General features: G+C 38.8%; 1 protein-coding gene across 1 annotated transcript; it reads right to left on the bottom strand.

The window, feature by feature from the left end:
- Positions 1-793: 793 nt before the first annotated feature.
- SPMIP4 (sperm microtubule inner protein 4) lies at positions 794-19,935 on the bottom strand. Its single transcript, XM_064408483.1, is given in 12 exon segments — positions 794-966; positions 969-1,170; positions 1,385-1,565; positions 1,630-1,633; positions 3,806-3,924; positions 6,592-6,729; positions 7,822-7,851; positions 12,813-12,844; positions 12,847-12,892; positions 14,652-14,679; positions 16,160-16,338; positions 19,790-19,935. Coding segments are annotated over 12 exon segments (1,278 nt in total).
- Positions 19,936-20,079: the final 144 nt, after the last annotated feature.

Consider the following 20,079-nt stretch of genomic DNA (forward strand, 5'->3'; position numbering starts at 1 on the left):
CCTTTCCTTAGAGTTCTCTGAAACATTCCTGTCTCAGACAATGAGTGAAAAAGGAAAAAGAGTCTGAAACACAAGTCGCAACAGTCTGACACAGGAATGTGTGTTTGCAGAGGCCAGTCAGCCTTAGAGCTGGAGACTTTGGGAATGTGCTGTGCGCAAAGAGACACTATGGCTCATGAGTCATGTTTGTCCCCGTGTGTGCGCAGCAGTGCTGTCTTCATTGGCATTTGACCCCCTGCAGAGTAGCAGAAGATCCTTTTAACATGGAAGTTTGGCCTGCAAAGAGCCTTATTGGGGCAGTAATGCTGCTCCCCAGCTGTTGTTGGCAAATGCATCATGGCTCCTTTCATAAATGGAGGCAAGCCTCTTCTCTGATCCGCTCCTCAGCTATTCCTGAACCTCCCTGCCGTGAACATTAAAAATCATCTTGTCATACCCACCCTAAGTTTATTCCCAGTCAGACTGCAATGCTCATTTATTAATCCATTTGGCCTTTAATGAACTAATTCTTTCCAACCAGTGTTTATCCCACTAATGTGTTTATCTAGAAAAGTCATGTTTTCACAGACTCTAGCTCAAGCTCTTCTAGTGGTCTCAAATAATCTGCACATGTCCTGGGCTACTCTAATTGCTCTTCTCTTTGCTGTTTGAATTTATTATGGTTCTTTGGGAAAGGCCAGACAATTTGTGTTGGAGTTCTTTTTATTTGTTACTCCATTTTTTAAAAAATGTGTCAGTTAAAGAAATAAAAAAAATCATTGAAACCATAGTTCTTGTGTCTCTTGCAGTCGTGTTACCTGTGAGGATTTTTTTCCTCTCCTTTTATGGAATCATGTAAATGTTTTTGTGCTGCTGTCATAGAGAAAGAATGTTGCAGCTCTGTAGGAACTGTCTGGAGCTGAGGAACTTCACAGCTGGGGATCCATTCAGGCAGTGTTATCTCTTTTGGCCCATCCTCTGTTTCTATGCAGGCAGACATGTTTTGTGATGGCAAAGTCTGTGCAACAAAATTCCACTTTATTCGTGCTTGACATCCAGTGGTAAGCTTGGCTTACTTAGGCTGACTGGGTTTTCCAATATTGTATGATGCAAATATCTGGGCTTGAAGTCTTTGTAGGAAAGTGAACATGCAGATTTTGGAAGGGGTTCAAGTTTGGGCCTTCCTGAAAGCTACTGCCTCTACAGTGCTTCTTTTTTCAGCATGTCAGTGATTTTCAGAAGGTTGTTTATTGTCTGGCTTGAATCAAGATAAGGAACTTTCTGGTAGCATGTCTAAGACAGAGTGTCCTGCTCTTGGCTTACACCCCATTTTGGTCTGTGCTTTCTGTAACTTTGCACTGCTGACCTAGGCTGGCTGCTCTTTTAATTTCACTCAGCGTTGTGCCTTAGTAGCTGGTGACAAAAGTGGGAATGCTGAGTACAGGTGAAGGCATCTGAAGGAGTACTGTATTTGCAGAATTGATTCATGGGGGTGTTCACCTTGAAGTAAGCATGCAGTGCACCCTTCAGGAGGTGTCACTTGTGACAGACCAGCAGAAATGTTTCTGTATGAAGAAAGTAGCAGGCTTTATACTGCCATCTATGTCTCTTAGTAGGGACTGCTTATTTTAGCAGACCATTGACCCTGACTGCCCTGAAAAGGCACAGTTAGAGGTCACTCAGTTAAGAGAAACAGCCCAGACCTTCACTACTGCCCCTGTCATATAGGGAGCTCAGGGTCACTCTTTATGCTTTGGAGAATTAATTACTCTGTTCCACTCTGGTGCATAAGATTTAAATGGGTATAGATGTCTTGTGTTTTTTTTCTTTCTTCTATAATCATCTGTCTTCTCATATGAATGATAGTATAAATGGTGACTTGAATTAATGTGGTTTTAACTTCTTTTAGGAACAGTTGCAGGTGGTTTTTAGGATGTTCACTTGCAATGTGACTGTTTTAGCTTTCTCAACCACGGTTTGATCCACTGCTCACATACTGTTAACCTCTATGAATCTTTTGCATTGTTGAGGCTTTAGCTACTGGTGCAGAGCCAAAGGAACTGTTCAGATGTAAAGTACATTTGAGTCCCTTAGCCAAAGAACAAACTTCACCAGTTACTGTTGATATTCAACATATGTATGCTGTAAGTGAATGAGTGTTCAGGTAAACCACCATGGCCCTGGATAGGCCTCTGCCAATCTCACTTTGGAAGCCAGAGGGCAATAAAACTGCCCAGTTTTGAATTATGTAAGGTGCTGGTCTGGATTTTCATTTCCGGAGACAAACTGGTGAAAGTGCTCTTTGAAGTGTTCATTATCATAAAGTAAACAATTTTTTTTTTCTTCATTACACTGAAAAAAAAAGTTATACAGCTTTTCCATTTCCGATACAGAGATTCAATTATCAGAAATTTGTAAACATGTCAGAAAATGTAAAATGTAAATCAGAAGGGATTTCCTTACTTGGATTTGTTTTAATCAAACAGAAGAAAAGCAGGACAATTTGGGGACTTATCCAGGGCCATTTGGGACTATAACTGTGAAAATGACACAGTTGCCCTGCTTTATGTAAGTCCATGCAGTTTGAATCTGGAAGTGTGTTCTGGCTTAGTCACGCTAGGGCAAAGTGCTATAAAGCCAGCAGAGCAGGAATGTGTTCCTTCTGTTTTACCTGCAGAATTGCTTAGTCAGTTACAATTGCTTAGAGTTGCAATCAGTCAGAGCTGTGTATATAAAGCCATCACAAGTAATGATGCATTAGCAAAACACAACTCTCAACCTAATTTACTCTGCTTATATGCCACATTATGCTCTGCTTGCATGAGTAGCATTTAATGCAGATAATATCTTTTCAGTTTTATACAGGTCGCAGAGAATATAAAAAGTGTTGAAGACAACAAACACAGAGTTTTTCAATATAGTTTTATACATCCTTAAGAGTAAATATTGGCATTAAAATATAATTTGCTAGTGTTATTGATGGACCCTGGAGGAAGAAAGGCAAATCACTCATGCAAATGGAGGAGTATAAATCATAGAAACTCTGCCAAACTTAAATCGGTGTGGTTAGTAAGGAAGTAGTAGTCTGCAATGGTAATAAGTCACTTATCAAACACATAGTGCAATAAGGACAGTAAATTGGTAAGTTCATTCAGACTGTCATGATTGTCCCCATCCACATGACAGCTGCCAACTCATTTTATGGACACTGTTACACATACTGCTCAAGGCTAAAGGTCTTTTGAACTTCTGTTATGTGTTGGTGCCAACTTAAAATGGTAAGATAAAAAGTAAGCAGATAATCACAGTAACTGCCCCTTCTGCAAACCCTAAAGAAGTCATTAATCCATTCTGTCAACCTGCTGTGTCAGGACTGATTTAGTATTCTGAACTCTTGCCTCTGCTTTAGAGTGAGCTTTGCCCTGTGCTTAAGTGTTGTCAAAGAGAAGACTTAATTCTGCCAGCTGATTCTCTTAATACTCTTGCCAGTATTACTTGTGGTGGAAGTGTGAGATTCTTAGTAAATCCAGTATTTATTAGTTCTGTGTCATCTCCTTGTTCTCCAGTCAATCTGCAAACTGCTTTTATGTAAGGCAATATATTGGAACTGTTCCTAAACAGAGACATTTTATTGTCACACATTTTTATGGGTTAGGAAAATCAGGACTAATCCACAATCCCCCTGAAAAACCTTAGATAATTTACAGTTTATGTGTCTTTTGTTACTAAATGACAAAAAATCAGTGTCTTTGAGTAATTCAGGGGCTAATGATTTGTGGTCTCACATTGCTATCCCAACTAAATTAATTTAATAAAAATTGCTTACCTGTGAAGATCTGACTGTGTGTTGTGATCTCCAGAGCCCTTTCAGTGTTTTGTAGCGTGTTGGTTATTCTTGGAGAAAAGTTATGTTTGAGCTCCTTAAAATGGAGTTGTATTTGAGCTCTTTAAGATGGAGTTGTGTATACTACTGTTTTTGGTGGATTTGAAAAATATATTTGACCATTTTCTTCGACAAACTTGGAAAACTGAAGGATAAGAAACAGGTAAGGTATAAAACAAATATATGTGCTGTATGGGGAAGACTATTTTAAAGACTTGAAATAACATGTGGTCACCCTGCTCTCCCTCAGTTATCTGTTTAGCAAATGCTAATCAAATTTAAATCTGGTGGGAAAATATATTTGTTGCAGTGTTAGTACTCAAGTGGAAGTTTCAACAGGTATGTACTTATGCTGAACTTGGGTCAAATAACTTGGAATCAATTTCTTATGGTAGTTACATATGGTAGGCAGGGAAAGCTATGTAAGCTTTCTTCTGTAGTAGTCACAGTTATAAACTGCCTTAAAATGAACTGCTTCTTATTGTTTCCATTGCCACATCTGTAAACAGTGTGTCTGCATTGATCAGAAGGACAGACAGATCTGCATTTTTAGCTGCATTTGTAGATGAATGCTCACTATAAAGACAGCTGTGATGGTAGGAGAGATGCTTTCTGTGAGCTGCTGCTAATGTCTCTTTTGCCTGTGGAAACTGATCTGATGGATGTGCAAACAGAACTCATCTTCACTCTTTTGATACAAAATCAGCAGGATTAGACCAGATCAGCTGTTTTATCAGCACCAGTTAACCCAGTGATGTGTGATAAAGTCTTAGTGGAGGTATTCTACATGGTCATCTGCACCACTAGATCTGGAAATCTAGTTGTCTCAGGCAAAAAGGTGGTGACAAGCAGCTGAGAGCTCAATTTTATACCATAAAATACTGCCTTTGCAGAAGGCCATCTTCCCATTGCCAATTGCAGGAACTCTGGGTTGATTTACACTCCAGCAGGGAAGGTTCTTATTTTGTTTTCTGTGCAGGATTTTTACAAACAGGAACAGCAGACTCTAAAGATTAATGAATTGTGAAGCTCGTTCTGAACTCCTAATGTCACCATCAGGAATAACTAAGTTTTTCTAGATGTCTTTTAAAAATGAAACTGCACTGGAATTAGTTTCCAACCCTGTCACCACTTTTTCTCTCTCCAGTCTTTCTGCCTCTTGTTTCCTTATTTACCTCACAATGATGCTGCCAGCATTAATTACATAATAGACGTTGTGAGTTTTGTAAAGGAGAGATGTGGAAAAGACACAAAGCTTTTAAGCACAACTTTCTAGTAGTAAAAGTCACCAGGCTGTAGTCTAGGTTATCTGTATTTAACCAGGGATTCTCCTTCAGCCATGAGAGCTGGAGTGTCCCAGTCTCCGAGAAAGTCAAAACATATGAAGGGAGCAGCAAATGAAATTAAAGTATTTCCTAAGTGCCCATACTGACTGTCCTCTTAGCTGATAGTTCTGAACCTGTTAAACATTGCTGAAAATAGGTTTTGGTCTCTGATGATCCTCCTGTTATGCAAAAATAGGCTTTGTAAGCCCACCTCCACACATGATTAGCGTTTCTTAAATTGACCAGTGACCAGTGAAAACTGACTAAAAATGACTACTCCTAGCATTACATATTCTGTGGAAGGATTTTGGGTTTGGATGGACAAATTCTTCACTAAAAAATCAGTCATGTACCTAATTATATAAATACCAGTACAGCATTGTACTTATGACTGGGAATGGCAGTTAATTAATGCAAATTGACCTCCCACTTAACATTATCAGCTTTTACTTGGCTGAAAAGCTTCTTATCCACACCAGCGTGTGCTTTTTCTGTTTCAAACAGTTACTGCCAAGCCTTTCCTGACAAGCACTGCCATGGCACACAGAGGTGCTGGCTTTTTCCTGTCCCAAATTCCCCCTAACCCACTGTGGTCAGTAGCTGCCAAGTGCTTCTCATCAGTTCACGCAGGTGGTCATTTTGAAGTCTTCTGAAATAAAGTACCTGTCAGTTAAGAACAATAATTTCATGCCCTTTTCCTCTAATATTTGATGTAAACCACTCTCAGGGTAAGATGCTGCTGGGGTTAAAAACAAGCACCTCATGATGGCTTATATAGTGTTCTGCAAGTAGTGAATGTCTAGGGTTTCATCTCAGACTTCATAAGGGATAGGAAGAATTGTTTTTTTTCTCTCTGGGTCTTGTTCTACTATTTGTGTAGTGATAAAATGTTTTAAATCATTCATCTCTTATTCCATGGGTATTTCTGTTGACCCCAATGCAGGTGGCAGGCATAATTTTGGCTCAAAAAATGCTACTTTTGGGTCCCACTGATGATTTTTTTTTAATTTTTCTTTTCCTGTTTTGAACTGTGGAGAATTAGTTGTCTGGCAGAAGATAGCAAACACACTAAGTGATCCATCATGCTTTTGTGGGGAATGGCAGCTATGCTAATAGCTCTGTTGGCTTCTGAGGCTACAAGGGGGCCACAAATTGCATTTATTCTCAGTGCTGAGACAGCCTCCATGAGACTGCAACTATCAGCACATACAACTTTATTTTAAGCCAAAGTGCTTACCTGGATCACTGGTGTAGTCAGATTCTGTTAAACTTCAGCAGAAAAGAGTCACAGCTGCCACAGTGTTTTTAGGTAAGTTTCAAGAATAAAGGGTGAGCCAGTGGAGTTCTCTCTTACCGATGGTCTCCTCAGAACAGCCATGCCAAAAGTCTTTCTATCTAGAGATATGGGGATGGAAAGGTTGATGACTGCTTGAATTGATCCCAGTGTTGCAACCCTCAAGTGAAATGAAGTTTGGAAACATGGTGTACCTAGATATGTGTGTAGGATAGGGGTGAGAGGAGGAAAATGACAGGCACAATGATCTTGGGTTGGTTTAAGTTGTCAGGAAGAAGGACAGAAAGAAAGAAAATTTCCTTATTTCACATTTCACTGAGCTTTAGATTAAATATAACACTTTGCAAGAACAGGGAGAAATGTGAGAATCAAAAAGGTAGTATCTTAATTTTTTAATCCCCTTTTGCTTGCACCCTGCAAAGAATTCCCAATGATGCTGCCCTTGCAGCTTTTTTACATGATCAATCATACTGATTCTCATTTACTTTTATGTGGCTTAAGGGAATTTAAGATTCTTGCACAGCTCCAATTAATAGTAACTGAATTTGTGCTTGTGTAATCAAAATTTGTCTCTAAGATGACATTTATTTCTGTGAGGAAGGGGATAAAGCTAAACTGGAGATTTTATGGGATACAGAGAACTGGCATTTCATGAAGTGCCCGTGTTCCTGTGGCTATTCTTTTCAGCTATAAATTTTTAATGATAGAGTAATTTAAGGCTTAATAAAATCAGGAGAATAATGAAATCTGAGGAAAATTAAAGCAGCAGTTTATTCCAGTAAGAAAGAGTAGCCTGTTAAATGAATCTCTGTTTGGATTAATTTACCTTTAGCACCACTGCATACAGCAACTTGCTGAGAGCAAACACCTTCCCCCAGCTGCTGTGTAAAGCAAAGTCACAGTCTTGTACAGGAGCCAGATTAGTTTGGTTCCTGGAGCTGTGTGTCATGGCGTAACGAGATCTTACCAAGCTGGGCTTTTCTGAGGCTTCTGTCTCATAAATCTGCTTTATGACAGAGAAGTTGTGCTTTATAGTTGCTCTCAGACACTTTAATTCACATTAGGTAAAGAGGCCATGAACAAAACAGCGGAGAAAACCCAATTAGCCCATAGGCAAGTCAGCAAGATCAGTATTTGTTAGGAGAGTGTGTGTGCTAAGTAAGCACTGCTAATCTTCTAAACCTAATCATTGTATGCTTCGTTCAATAGAGAAATTTTTGTGCCTCATAGTGTTGCTGCTGCTTATTGCCAAGGAACCTGCAGTGTGCAATTATGATTGTGAGAAGAACAACTTGCCCTTTTATTTCATTAAGGAAAGGTGAGATACAGGTGAAACGTACCTAGACAAAGTGTCTGGTGGTTTGGGAAGCCTATATTAGAGAAGAAATGTAACAGCTTAGGTGAAGTGACCCACTCTCATTTGCATCTCCCACACTTTATCTGAATCAGTGCAGTCAATATACATTAGGGACAAATCAATGTGTAAGCAGTGCAGGCAGTGTTCTTACTGATACCACTCATTACATGAGAAATGTTTGGTGTTGCCAGGTGCCAAATACTGAAAAGACATCATGTGATGTGTGGAATGTCTTTTTAAAACAGAGTGAGGGAATAAAAAAATCTATCTCCTTAGACTTTTATGTAATAAGCTCTATATTAGTTTACAATAGTATGTACTATTAGTACAAAAAATAAATTTTAAAAATTCCTTTTATCAGTAATGCAAAACAAAAAACATATCCTGTTTATACTTGCAGAGAAATTACCTCTTCATACCATGCTAATACATTATTTATATTTTACCTTGGATACTTATTTATTTCAAGGCAAGCAAAATAAAACACTAACTTTAAAGGGCAAGAATTTAATCACTAAGCCTAGCTAAGAGTCTCTTGGCAATTTTACCAAGTCAGAAAAATATCTACGGTTGAATAAGTAATTATTTGCTTAATGGTTCTTTTTGGTATAATAAAAAATAAAACAAACGCCTGAAGTATTACTGGGCTAATCTAAATAGTTCACCTAGATCTCCAAAATTTTGTGTATTTCATAAGAAAGGCTTATCTACCAGGCCTTGCTTCAAAGGGTTTTTATTGTAAATGGGTAGATGTTTCCAGGTGAGAGCCCTTTTTTAAGCTTTATTATTTGTACATTGTCACCCAATGTTTCTTGTTTCTTCAAAAGCTGTATACCAAAACCTGCATATTGCTAAAACCCCTTGTTTTCCTCAGTGAAAAGAGGGATGTCCCAGATCAATTTCCAAGCAGGAGATGATGGTAACTTCTCAGGGCTCCTCCCCTTGCTCAGCTTGAGGACATAGAACTGTTGGGATGTTAATAGGCCCTGCAGGGATTCCATCATTTCAGCCTTAGCAGTTCCTGTGGGATCTCTCTTCCTCCCATGGCTAGGTTTGTTCAGTAGCCTGGTTAATGACATAGCTGTGACATGGGAGCTGCACCCGAGCTCTCTCCAAGTCATCTGTGACTCAGGGTGCAGCTAGGCCACTCCATCATTGAATTGGTCTCTATAAAGGTGGGTGTTGCAGAGTTACAAAGAGGAAAAAAAGTCCCTTCACAAAAAAGAGTTTAAATACAGTACTTATTTCTTTCCATACTAAGATGGGTGTTTTAAAGATAAACTTCAACTGCCAGATCAGTTTTACTCACACATTCTGATATGAGATGTAGAAGTCATGCACTTAATTGTGAAATCTGTGCTGTGGTGTTATGGGACTCAATGCAATCAACATGAGGTGTGATATCTCACAAATTGCTGTGCCAGCTTAACTCATGCCTCAGCTGAGCTGAACAAAAAATCTACTTTTAATGTATGATGCTACAAAGATAAAAGGACTTAAAGTGTTGAATTCTGGCAACCATTTGTATATTGTTGCATTTATAACAAACTGGGACTCTGATTCAAAGTTCACATCTGTCTTAATAATGGGAAGCCTTTATAGAAATGCCATATTTGCAGACCAGCAATATCTCTGAAAGTTTATTACATGAATAATTCTAGTTGATTTTCCATTTATTTCTACTGTTAGAACTGGTGGATATCTATCAGTGCTGTGCATATGTAGAATACATCTTAGTATTTCTATTCAATTCACATTCTGTTACAGCTATATTATTGTAACAGAATGTGAATTAAAAAGAAATACTAAGAAGCATTTTCAATTTCCATTTTGTTGTGTTACAGTGTGACTTGCTACATTTTTCACTGCAATAATTGGACATATTGCTGATACACATACATGTAAATAAGGACAGTCAATCTGCTTTGAGCTCTGGCATGGCAGAACTACTTAACTACCATTGTATATCACTTTTCATTTTAACATCTAAACTTAAGGCAGCAATAAAATAAGGATGAACATGCATTTTCATGACTGCTGTGATTTAGAGAAGGTTTCTGAGCTCAGGTTGTAACAGCCAGCAAAGTTTTGCATTTTTAAGGGTAGATGGTTGTTCTGAACATTTGTTATATTTTTAAAACTCATACTGTTTAATAAAGCCTGAAGACACCCAGATTAGAAGGCAGAAGAGAAAGAGAAAAGGTAAAGCTTTTTTCTGGAAAGTAAGTAAGATATCAGCAGTCTTTAAAATTTTGTACTCTCTTCACTGGAGTTCTATTAGACTTTTGGTGGAGTCAGCCTGTACCACACAAGAAACAGTTGCTCAGTATTATATCATCTGCCCCTTTATGATGAGACCATGGACCACATGGAGTTTGTCTACTGAAAATAAATCAAGGCTCAGGGTGGAGGGATTTATGCTCCCAGTTTGGAAAGGCCCAGAACAAATCCAGGGAGTTGTGCCGATGAACACCATCCCATTTCCCTAGCAATGAGTGCACTGTGGGCACTCTTGAAACACTTTTTGATGAAACAGGCATAAATCAAGTTTCACATGAGAGAGAATATCCTTATGGACACTCTGGCTTCTGTGCAGTAGTTCTGCAGCTTCCCTCATGATGGCAGAGCATTAAGTGGAGAGCTGCACTTGTTCAGTGATAGTAATAAAAGACACATTGGAAGCTGTGTGACCTTCATGAGAGTCTCCCACTTAGCGCTACTTTCCTACTCTCTGACACATGCTAGGGGCCTCTAAAGATCTGTTTCTTTTCTCAAGTGTGGTTTTGGCCTGAAAGGCATGCAGCATGGGGGGCCTCATGACCTTCACCTTCTTTTCTAGATCAGGCCAGAGAACATTTTGCTTCGCTTTCCTGTTACTTTCCCCATGTATTCTGTAAATTATTAGAATGAGATGTATCACTCTTGCCAATTTTAGCAGAAAGGAAATTACAACTAGAGAATAAATTGTTTCAAATATGTAAATTGACTGTCTCTACAGCCTTTTATACTTGCAAAGGGAGGCAATCACTTATCTTGCCTAACCTTAAATCCTGCTTGGTCAGGAATCTGCAGGTCTGGGAACCACCATGGGTCAAGGAGTTGGGAGACAGCCAGTGGAATGTAAATACTTTGTGGCATGATAAACAGCAAAACTGTATTAAAACCCACAAGACAAAAACAAACAAAAAACCCCAAACAAACAACAAACCCACCAAAACAAATCAACCCAAAAAAAGGTAACAAAACAATTTGCATTCATTGTATGCTGTCACTAAACCTACTGGAAGCCTTAGTAGTGTGGCTTGTCCGTGGAAGGACAGCTGCCAGTGCTCTAGCCTGATGTGTGTGTGTATAACTAAGGCTTTTGGCAGTGGCTGAAAGGTGTTTTTCAACACCTTTCTCAATGTTTGTGGTCTTGTTTTGATGTGAACCTGAGGACCCATTACACCTACAGAAGCAAGGAGGCAACTGCTTTTCTCCAGTACCTTTGACTGGAGATCATGTGTGTGTGACCCACTGCCAGTGCACTCAGCAAAGCACATCTGCAGCCGGTCAGTGACTGATTCCAGTGTGCAAAACTGCACAAGGATAGATAGTGCTCATCCTTAAGGCAAAGGCATTGTTGGTCCATGAAAGTGTAAAGAGTTATTGCAAATACCTTGTAATTCATTTCCCACAAAAGACAGTAATGGCTCAAAGGAGCCCTCACAGGCTATAAGGTGAATAAACTGAGTGTTAATAGCTCCCAGGTTAGCACCACTCAGAGTGTATTTTTCAGGAGAGGTTCCATGTGGCTGTCACCATTTAATAGTTCCTGATGGCAGGAAGAATATTTGCTCCGAAAGACCTTGGACTACTAATGTGGAAAACTTTTTGTGTGTGTTTCACTTTTTGTTTAAAAGGATATACTCTTTCCTTCAATTTAAAGGTCTTTGAAAGGCCAAGAAAATAGAGAAGGAAAATAGAATATTCTAGGGAAAGAAAATGCTTAAACTAGGAAAAATTAAAATGTTTTTAGAGACCCAGCATATTTCAGGTTAAGATGGAAGTGCATAATAATAGAGAAAGCATTTTAATGATCTGTTGGTTAAATATTCAGAGTCCAAGGTTATGCACTTTTCAGTGTGTATGAGGACAGAATTTGACCTACTCCTATAAAACCTTCTTTCTTTTTATATAGCTGATACAAGGGCACAGTCACAGCAGGCCTTGGTTGCTTCCTGTTGCAGAAGAAAATCTCTAGAAAGGTGCTGTGATCTCTTCCTCAGCCTGTGTACCTTCATGACCCATTCTGGTGAGCAGCTGTCATGAGGAATGCACCTCACAGCCCTGTAAAGTTACCTGTGAAATCATCACAGAATTATTCTCAGGTTTCTAATATACTTATCAATGCTGATATAAGAGGTTGTTTATTTTCTCTTTTTAAAGAATTTACATCTATGTTTCAAACTACCTTAATCTAAAATCCCGGTGTTTTGCTGGTGCCATCAAGTGGCAAAATGTTGGATTGCAGAAGTTCCACGGCATCCAAATTGACTCTAATATCTCTTGAACAGCACCAATGAGGAAAATAATCCCTGACAAGCCTCCTCCAAAAATACATATGTATAAATATGTCTGAGAAAAATTGACTGAAATACACATGGTGTAATGATTGCTTCAGTTACTTCAGTTTGATCTGGATTCTAACAAGTAGAAAGGCTAATATTTTTGAGTATTACTAGTTGATAAATACAGGCAACCTATAAAGCAAACTCCAAGATCCTTGTTGAAGAGCTACTTGAACTGAAGTGGCACAATGCTGTAGTCTGAATTTCTGTGTTTGCTGTCCTCTGTTACTAGCTATTCCCTTTTTACATGGCTGTTTGATTTCATATCATAGCTGCACTTCATGTCATAAGTGTGGAGTGAATATTCAGTTTGCTGCTGTATTCTCTAACTTCACAGTCTGGTTAACTGAAAATTTAAACTTAAAGTTCGTCATTCATACACACATCACTTTTTTTTTTTTTGCCAGCTGAGTGACATCGTAGTATCATTCAGTAGGAAGGCCTCTGTGCAAAGGAAACACATAAATTTATAAAGCTTATGCTCTATTTCCTTATAAAAATCCAAATAAATTGGTATGGTTTTGTCTTGATTTCTCAGGGAACTGCTAATATCAAAACTCATAGATGCTGCCAGTGCAGAAATTATCCTGTGCTTCAAAATTTAATCATGCAGGACTGGATTTTGAGAAGTGCTGAGCACTCATGCCTGACTTTAAAGTTCCTGAGAATGCTGAGCATTTCCCCCTGTGAAAGCCTGGCTCTTACACTTCCTTACACTTCCAACAGGAGCTATGGGAATGCCTCAAATAGGTACAGGCTCCAACTTTTTACCCTAAAATGAGTTATTTCTACACTCTGGGGACTTTCAGTTCCTTCTGCCAAGGTGCTCACAGAATCCAGCGAAACTGCATGGTTTTCACTGACAAGAATCTGCAAACAGCTCCACACCAAAAAATAAAACCAACAACAGAGAGCAAATGAGAGTGTGAATGAAAATGATGGAAATGCAGGTGGAAAGATCAGCCATAATCAGTAAAATTTTCCTTGGATTAGAAAAAGCCTTACATTTTAATTAATTCTCACTGTGGATACTTCATGAAGTTTTATTTACAAATTCTAATGTAAGCATATTTAGGCTTCTTATACTTTCCCCACTGAAATTTGTGCCAGTACTATCAGAGGCACAAATGCTAAAATATTTCGTTTGAATCTTGCCCACTTCAGCTTTTTACTCCGTAATTATTAGCACTAGATGAAGCTTTTAATTAATCTCTAGCCTGGTACGTTTGGAGATCAGTGAAACTGATGCTATTTGGGTTAGTGTGGCTCTGGTGCTTGCCTGTTTTCTGTGTTTTACAGAAACTTAGCATGGAGGAAAGGCTACACTCCTTGGCCCCTGAGTAGTACCTTCAGGATTGTGGGTATGCTTTGAGCAACTCTCCTGCAGTAACATTTTACTGTGGGAGCTGTCCAGAACCAACAGCAAATGGATGTCATTAACATAGGTGTATGAAGCAGCTTGCTAACCTCTTCTCCCTTTCTGACTGCTATATTGGTTTTCTGAGGTAGGACATTTAGTTGCTATGACTCATCTACTTTCTCATGAGGTATTATGCTAAGTTGGCCAAAATCTCTCCTGGCTTGCAGTGTGAGTGTAGGAATGTAGAGACATAGACTACATGCAACTTAGGCAATTTCTACCTTGTGGAATAGGAAAGGTTTGGTCCTGGACCTCTTCTTTTCTCCAGAATGGGATTCACTTTGATTGGTTAGGGGCTCTACACTAGTGTGCCTTGAAAATCTAATAATCCAAGGGATTGTATATTCAGAAAAAACAAACACAAGAGGAATGAAAATTCTTGTTTCAAGCTCATTAGTCATTCTTGCACTTGTCCTATCACTGTGGCATCACAGCACCTTGCCATGGTTTTGGGATGGAAGTCCTATCAACATCATTTAACAAAGGCACGTGCTGGACTCTCCATGGGATGGGGTAACCCTGGTTGTATGTACAGATTGGGTGATGAGAGGTGGAGAGCAGCCCTGGGGAAAGACATCTGGTGTTTGGGTTGATGGCAAGCTAGATGAGTGAACAGTGTGCCCTGTTGGTCACACTGCCAAAAGGGCCAGCTGTACCCTGGGGTGCATCAGCAGAGTGCAGTGAGGGAAGTGACTGGGAGGTGACTGGGAGGTGACTGGGAGGTGACTGGGAGGTGACTGGGAGGTGACTGTCCTGCTCTGCTCTGCACTGGTGCAGCCTCACCTCGAGCACTCTGAGCTGGTTTGGGTGCCTTAAAGCAAGAAGCACATCGAACTGTTAAGAGTGTGTCCAGAGGAGGGAATGATGAAAGATCTCAAGGGCAAGACGTTCAAGGAGCAGCTGAGGTCACTTGGTTTGTTCAGCTGGGAGAAGAGAAGGCAGAGGGGTGACCTCCACAAAGTCTACACCTTCCTCAAGGGAGGCAGTGGAGGGAGAGGTACTGATCTCCTCTCTCTGGTGGCCAGAAACGATAGGATGTGAGAGAATGGCATGAAGGTCCATCGGGGAAGGTTCTGGATGGATTTTTGGGAAAGGTTCTCCACTGTGTGGGTGACCTCAGCTGGGTGACCCAAGGGTAGTGAGCATAGCACCAAGTCTGTCAGAGTTCAAGGAGCATCTGGACAGTGCTCTTGGTCATGGTTTAGTGTTAGATAGTCGTGTGAGGAGCAGTGAGTTGGACTTGGTGATCCATTTGTGTCCCTTCCAAATTGAGATATTCTGTGATCATTTCACGTAAAGGTTAGCTCATGATAACAAAGAGGAGAACAAGGACAGGAAGGCAAGTTTCCAGTCTTTGAGTCATGTTTAACTCTGACATTCTGGTCTGCATCTTCCATTCCTGTTGTCCAGGAAAGGCTGCAGGACTGAAAGCTATCCTTGGACTTTTCTGAGTCAGCCTTAAGCAGTGTGCTCTGCTTTCAAAGCTTTCCTGTAAGTTAGTAATGGTGATCTGAATCCTGAATCCTATATGAGTGTCTGAACAACACAGACTTGGCATCATCATTTATCATCATTTGCCTATCTTTCAGTTAGCCAGTGGTTTGGTTTGGGGTTTTTTTGGTGGTTTTTTTTTTTTTTTTTAGTTTTTTGTTTTTGTTTTTGTTTTGGTTTTTTTTGTTTGTTTGGTTGGTTTTTTGTTTTTGTTATTGTTTTATTTTTTAAATGTTGTCATGAAGAAAAAGAAGTCTTGGAACTGGTTTCAGTGGAAGTGGCACCAACCTCAGTATATTTTAAAGAACAAATTGGCTGTGGTTAGAGTCCAGGAAAAGGAGCCCTAATTCCAAATGCATTCCCCAACAGCTCCTCAGCTGTTGTTCCTAGACATATCTCTTTTACAACAGCTTTCTGAAAAAGCTGAGCACTGACTTTTCATGTTTATGACTATGGTATTTGGGGATGTGGTAAATTAGGCCAAAAGTGAAATCTTTAAGTTCAGGAAGGATGTTCGGGACAACAGCCAACAGTAAATAGCTATCAAATGATGGGCAAAAAATAAATATGGAAATTTGGATCTTCAAGTGTTTCAACTAAATATTGTGTAGAGATTTGGGAGTACTAATATATTTCCACATTAATATTTTGTGAAAAAAAAAAAAAAAGCTTAAAGTCCCCTGCAGATATATGTACATCTCAGTCTAAATTGCTGTGTGACCATTTTGCTGCTTGGTGCTTCTCTGGTGAAAGCACTTCACTTAAACATTTTGACTGTGAGAAGTATATGTCTAGTCTACATTGGCTGAGGGTCTTGTCCACTACCATGAGGTGTACATCCATTAACAAATGTACTTGGAAATCCTTTTCCCTTGCTCAGTTGTCTTCTGGCAGTACACCTAGAGCAAGTCCTCCATGCTTCTTCCCTGCTCCTCAGGGAAGCTTGCAGCAATGGAGGAATTTCCTGAACTCTTTATATCTGAAAGAAAAAATCCCCAAAACCAAAATGTCTTTTGATAGCAGCAGCAGTGATGGTTTCCTGAAGTCTTTTAAACAATGACAACTTGGCTCTCTTTTCATGACTGTGTCTTGCTCAACTTATTCTGGCTAATGCCATTAGGATGAACCGTCACTAGGAGAAGTTAGTACAACAACAAATGGCAATTCTTTAATGAAGATTGGGTCAAGTCAGTGATGTTTTGATCAGTGAGAGGAGGAAAGAAGGTGATAGATGTGTGCAGCATGTGCATCTTGCAGTGTTATTGGGTATCAGCTGCCAGCACATACATACCTGCACTCTCAGTAGCATATGGACAGCAAATATATGCAATAGCACAGATGGAAGCTTTAGCATCTAATTCCCACTGATTTCAGAATTTGTTATTTATGCCTTTGAAAACTTCCCCTCTCCATCTCTAGAGAGGGGTGAGGAATGTTACTGTTTAGTAGCTGTAGTTCAGACTGAAGGAATGCTGTGTTAGGCACTCACATGGATGTGCTAGAGACTGAGGATACTCTGTACGTTTCCATACATTGGTGTAATTTGACATCAAGCAGTTTTATGTGTATGATGAACCAAAATAAGAATCTGATGTGCCATAGAGTATCAGAAAACTATTCTGTTTCTCAGTTTTAAGCATTCACTTACAAGTTTTGTCTAAAATTTTGCCCCCAACCTGAAAGTAGTCAGGCAGATGCCAAGTCACCTGTGTGGCTGTGATGTTTGTATTCATTAGGCCAGCTCTCACTGGAAACATTCATAAACCATTCCTGTTGACTGTGCTCTCAATAGGCTACCAAGCTGCAGGACAACCACTTTACCTTAGACATAAAAGAAAAGCATTGCATACAAAGGTCTGATCATCTATTCAGTTCAAACAGGACTATGTTAAACTTAAAATATTTACAAGTCTCCTTCTCCCAAAGAAACATTTATAGCCAATGTTGATCCAGTGACATTTGAGATCTCAAGACACATTAAAAAATATCTCAGCCCAGAGATTTTCAAAAAAGGGCTAAGGTGAACATATTTTTAAAATGTCTATCATGAGCAATCCTTAAGAGCCTCAGCGCTATACAAAATGATTTAATAGACACTATTAGGGTTTCTAACTTCCATTATAGTAGATTTATTCTGAATTCTGACAGACAACTTCCAGCTTTTTGGCTCTTTTCTTTTGAGAAAAACCCACACTACCAAAAATATCATGTTCTGGGATCAGAACATCAGTTTGCTTCTTTATTATTAAAAAGTTGCATTTTTCCCTTCAGGTTTGTTTTGTATGTCGTGTGTCTTAAATTATGAGCTTATGAAGGTCTCCAATAATTGTTTTGATCAGTGCATAAAGCCAACACATCTGAGGGTATGTGCTGCCAACAGCTTCCAGCAGGTCTTGGCAGGAGAGTTCTTATTCATACTGACATTTTAATTCAGGACTCTGCTTTTGACGTGAATCTCCCAAAGGTCTCTGTTTTGCAGTACCTTGGTCTTGGACTACGTGAACTGGTTCCTTATGGATGTAATTATCTGAAAGCTGTGTTGCAGAAATATACCAGGAGGATACCACAGCTACAAATGGACCCTTAATCCAAAGTAAAGAGCATCTGAAATATATTTTTTTGGCACCTCAGATCCTCAGCACCCACTGTTTCACTCTACACATCTTCTCCTGTAGTCCACAATACATGCCAAGTGACATAGTCGCTGAGCAACATACGGATCTGGAATTAATTGAATTTTTTTTAGCTTGGGATGGTCTGAATTTGTTTTTATTAACTGTTCCCCAATAAACCTATAAATAACTATACACATAATCTTAGGATATCAATGCTGAATCTGACTATCTGATGATAGGGTAAAACACATAGGATACTTTCTTTGTATATATATATACAACCTAACATTATTCAAATATATATACATACTTCTGGTTATTCAGGGGCACAGTCCAGCTATGCAAATATTGGTAGCAAATGCTCCAGTCCAAGAAAATGTAATAAAATTAGTGGATTAATTATTTTTAAAAGCTGAGAACAACTGTTTCTTATTTATATATTTATTTATTTGTTTGGATTTACATGACTAGGAAAAAATGTAACATTTTAAAAATATATGATATTGTAAAACATGCAGCCGTCTTCTTTTCAGGTATGGATTGGGGAATTCATGTGTGTGTTTACAGAAAAATGTAACTTATGACCTGTGTTAAAATACTGATTTTCATGGTCACAGAGAAAAGAATGTTACAACCTTGCTGTCTGTATTTAATGTTTGTGTTTCAGAATTGGGTCTAACATAGTTGTCATCTGAAAGGTGCCTTGCTGTTGCATTGCTTAATTTTTTCATTTTTCTGGGTATCCTGTGTAGCTAACAGGATTCTTTCCTGGATATTCATGAAAATATAAATCAGGTCTATAATTCAGTAAACTTCCAAGCCTATTAATAGTTAAAAGAGTGCAGATGGAAATTCACCAAATTCCTGCAATGCGAGGAATACCACAAAAACTTGCCTCAGGGCAGATATGTAAGTGGGAGGCATCAAGACACAGTTTGACAGGCGTGATAATTCAATAATATCAAAGTATTCTGACTGAAATTCAGATGTTGGATAGGAGACATTACAAATAATGAAAGAATTTATCAATTGTAGTAAACCAGAAGCCTGCCAGAAAGATGGAAACTAGGACCTGGTTTTGCTAATAAGAGAGATAAAATCTCATATGAAAGAACACTGGAGAACTTGAGGCTCACTCTGGAATCCATTATGTATGGAAAAAATACAAATTTGGATTTAAAAAAAATGTCATGAGTGCCAAGCAGCATGGAAGTTCAGCTTTCCAGACCTTTAAATTCCTTTGCAGGAATTCTGCCATATCCTGCTCCCCAGCTATTAGTATAATTGAGCCTGTATAAAAAACAGTCAAAACACTTTTATTCCTGAAACTTCCTGATTACATACTGATGATTATGAAAGCTAAATGCAAGCTTCCTTTAATTTTAAATTTTAAAGTTTATTTTAGTAATTCTAGGTAAAACTGTAATCTAGGAAAAAAAAAGTTTAAAGCAGGAGTAGATACCATGATAAATGTTGGTGATTTTATGTGAAATATGCTCATTTTTTCCAAATTAGAAATAAATGCAATATATGTGTTCATTTTATTCTTTATGAAAATTATTTCAGGAGATTTTGAATGCTAAAGCTACTGTGTAATTTATTTTAGCAGTCCTCTTTTCAGCTGTAATGAATATATTTCCTGGGGGACTGACACACTATTGCACAAAGTAGAAGATACTCTGTTTCATTAAAGCAAAAAGAAAAAAAGTGTGTCTTGTCAGAAAAACATAACCACAAGAAAATGCTTTCAGTAACAGTAAATTGATATCAAATACTTCTAATGGAATAATTTTCCTCTACAAGTTCTGCTCTTACCTGTCTTTTGAGACAGTCGGCCAGCAAGGAATTTGAAATGGAGTTAGTACTACATTCAAATTGAAGGTTCTTGATGGAACTTCAGGTCCCTCATTTGCTTGGCAGTGTTAGGGCAGGTTATGCAGTAGCAGGTTATCATGTTTCATATTTCAACTTTTAGGGGAAGATGCAGAATAAAATATCAAATACCAGAGAATTTGTTACTGCATCTGAATACTAAGGAGAAAACAGATGAGTTCTGCCTAATTTTGGCAAGTGTCTACAGGAAACAGTGGTTGCTTTTACTACTG

The sequence above is a fragment of the Passer domesticus genome, chromosome 1 (assembly GCF_036417665.1).
Source record: "Passer domesticus isolate bPasDom1 chromosome 1, bPasDom1.hap1, whole genome shotgun sequence".
NCBI classification, from domain to species: domain Eukaryota; kingdom Metazoa; phylum Chordata; class Aves; order Passeriformes; family Passeridae; genus Passer; species Passer domesticus.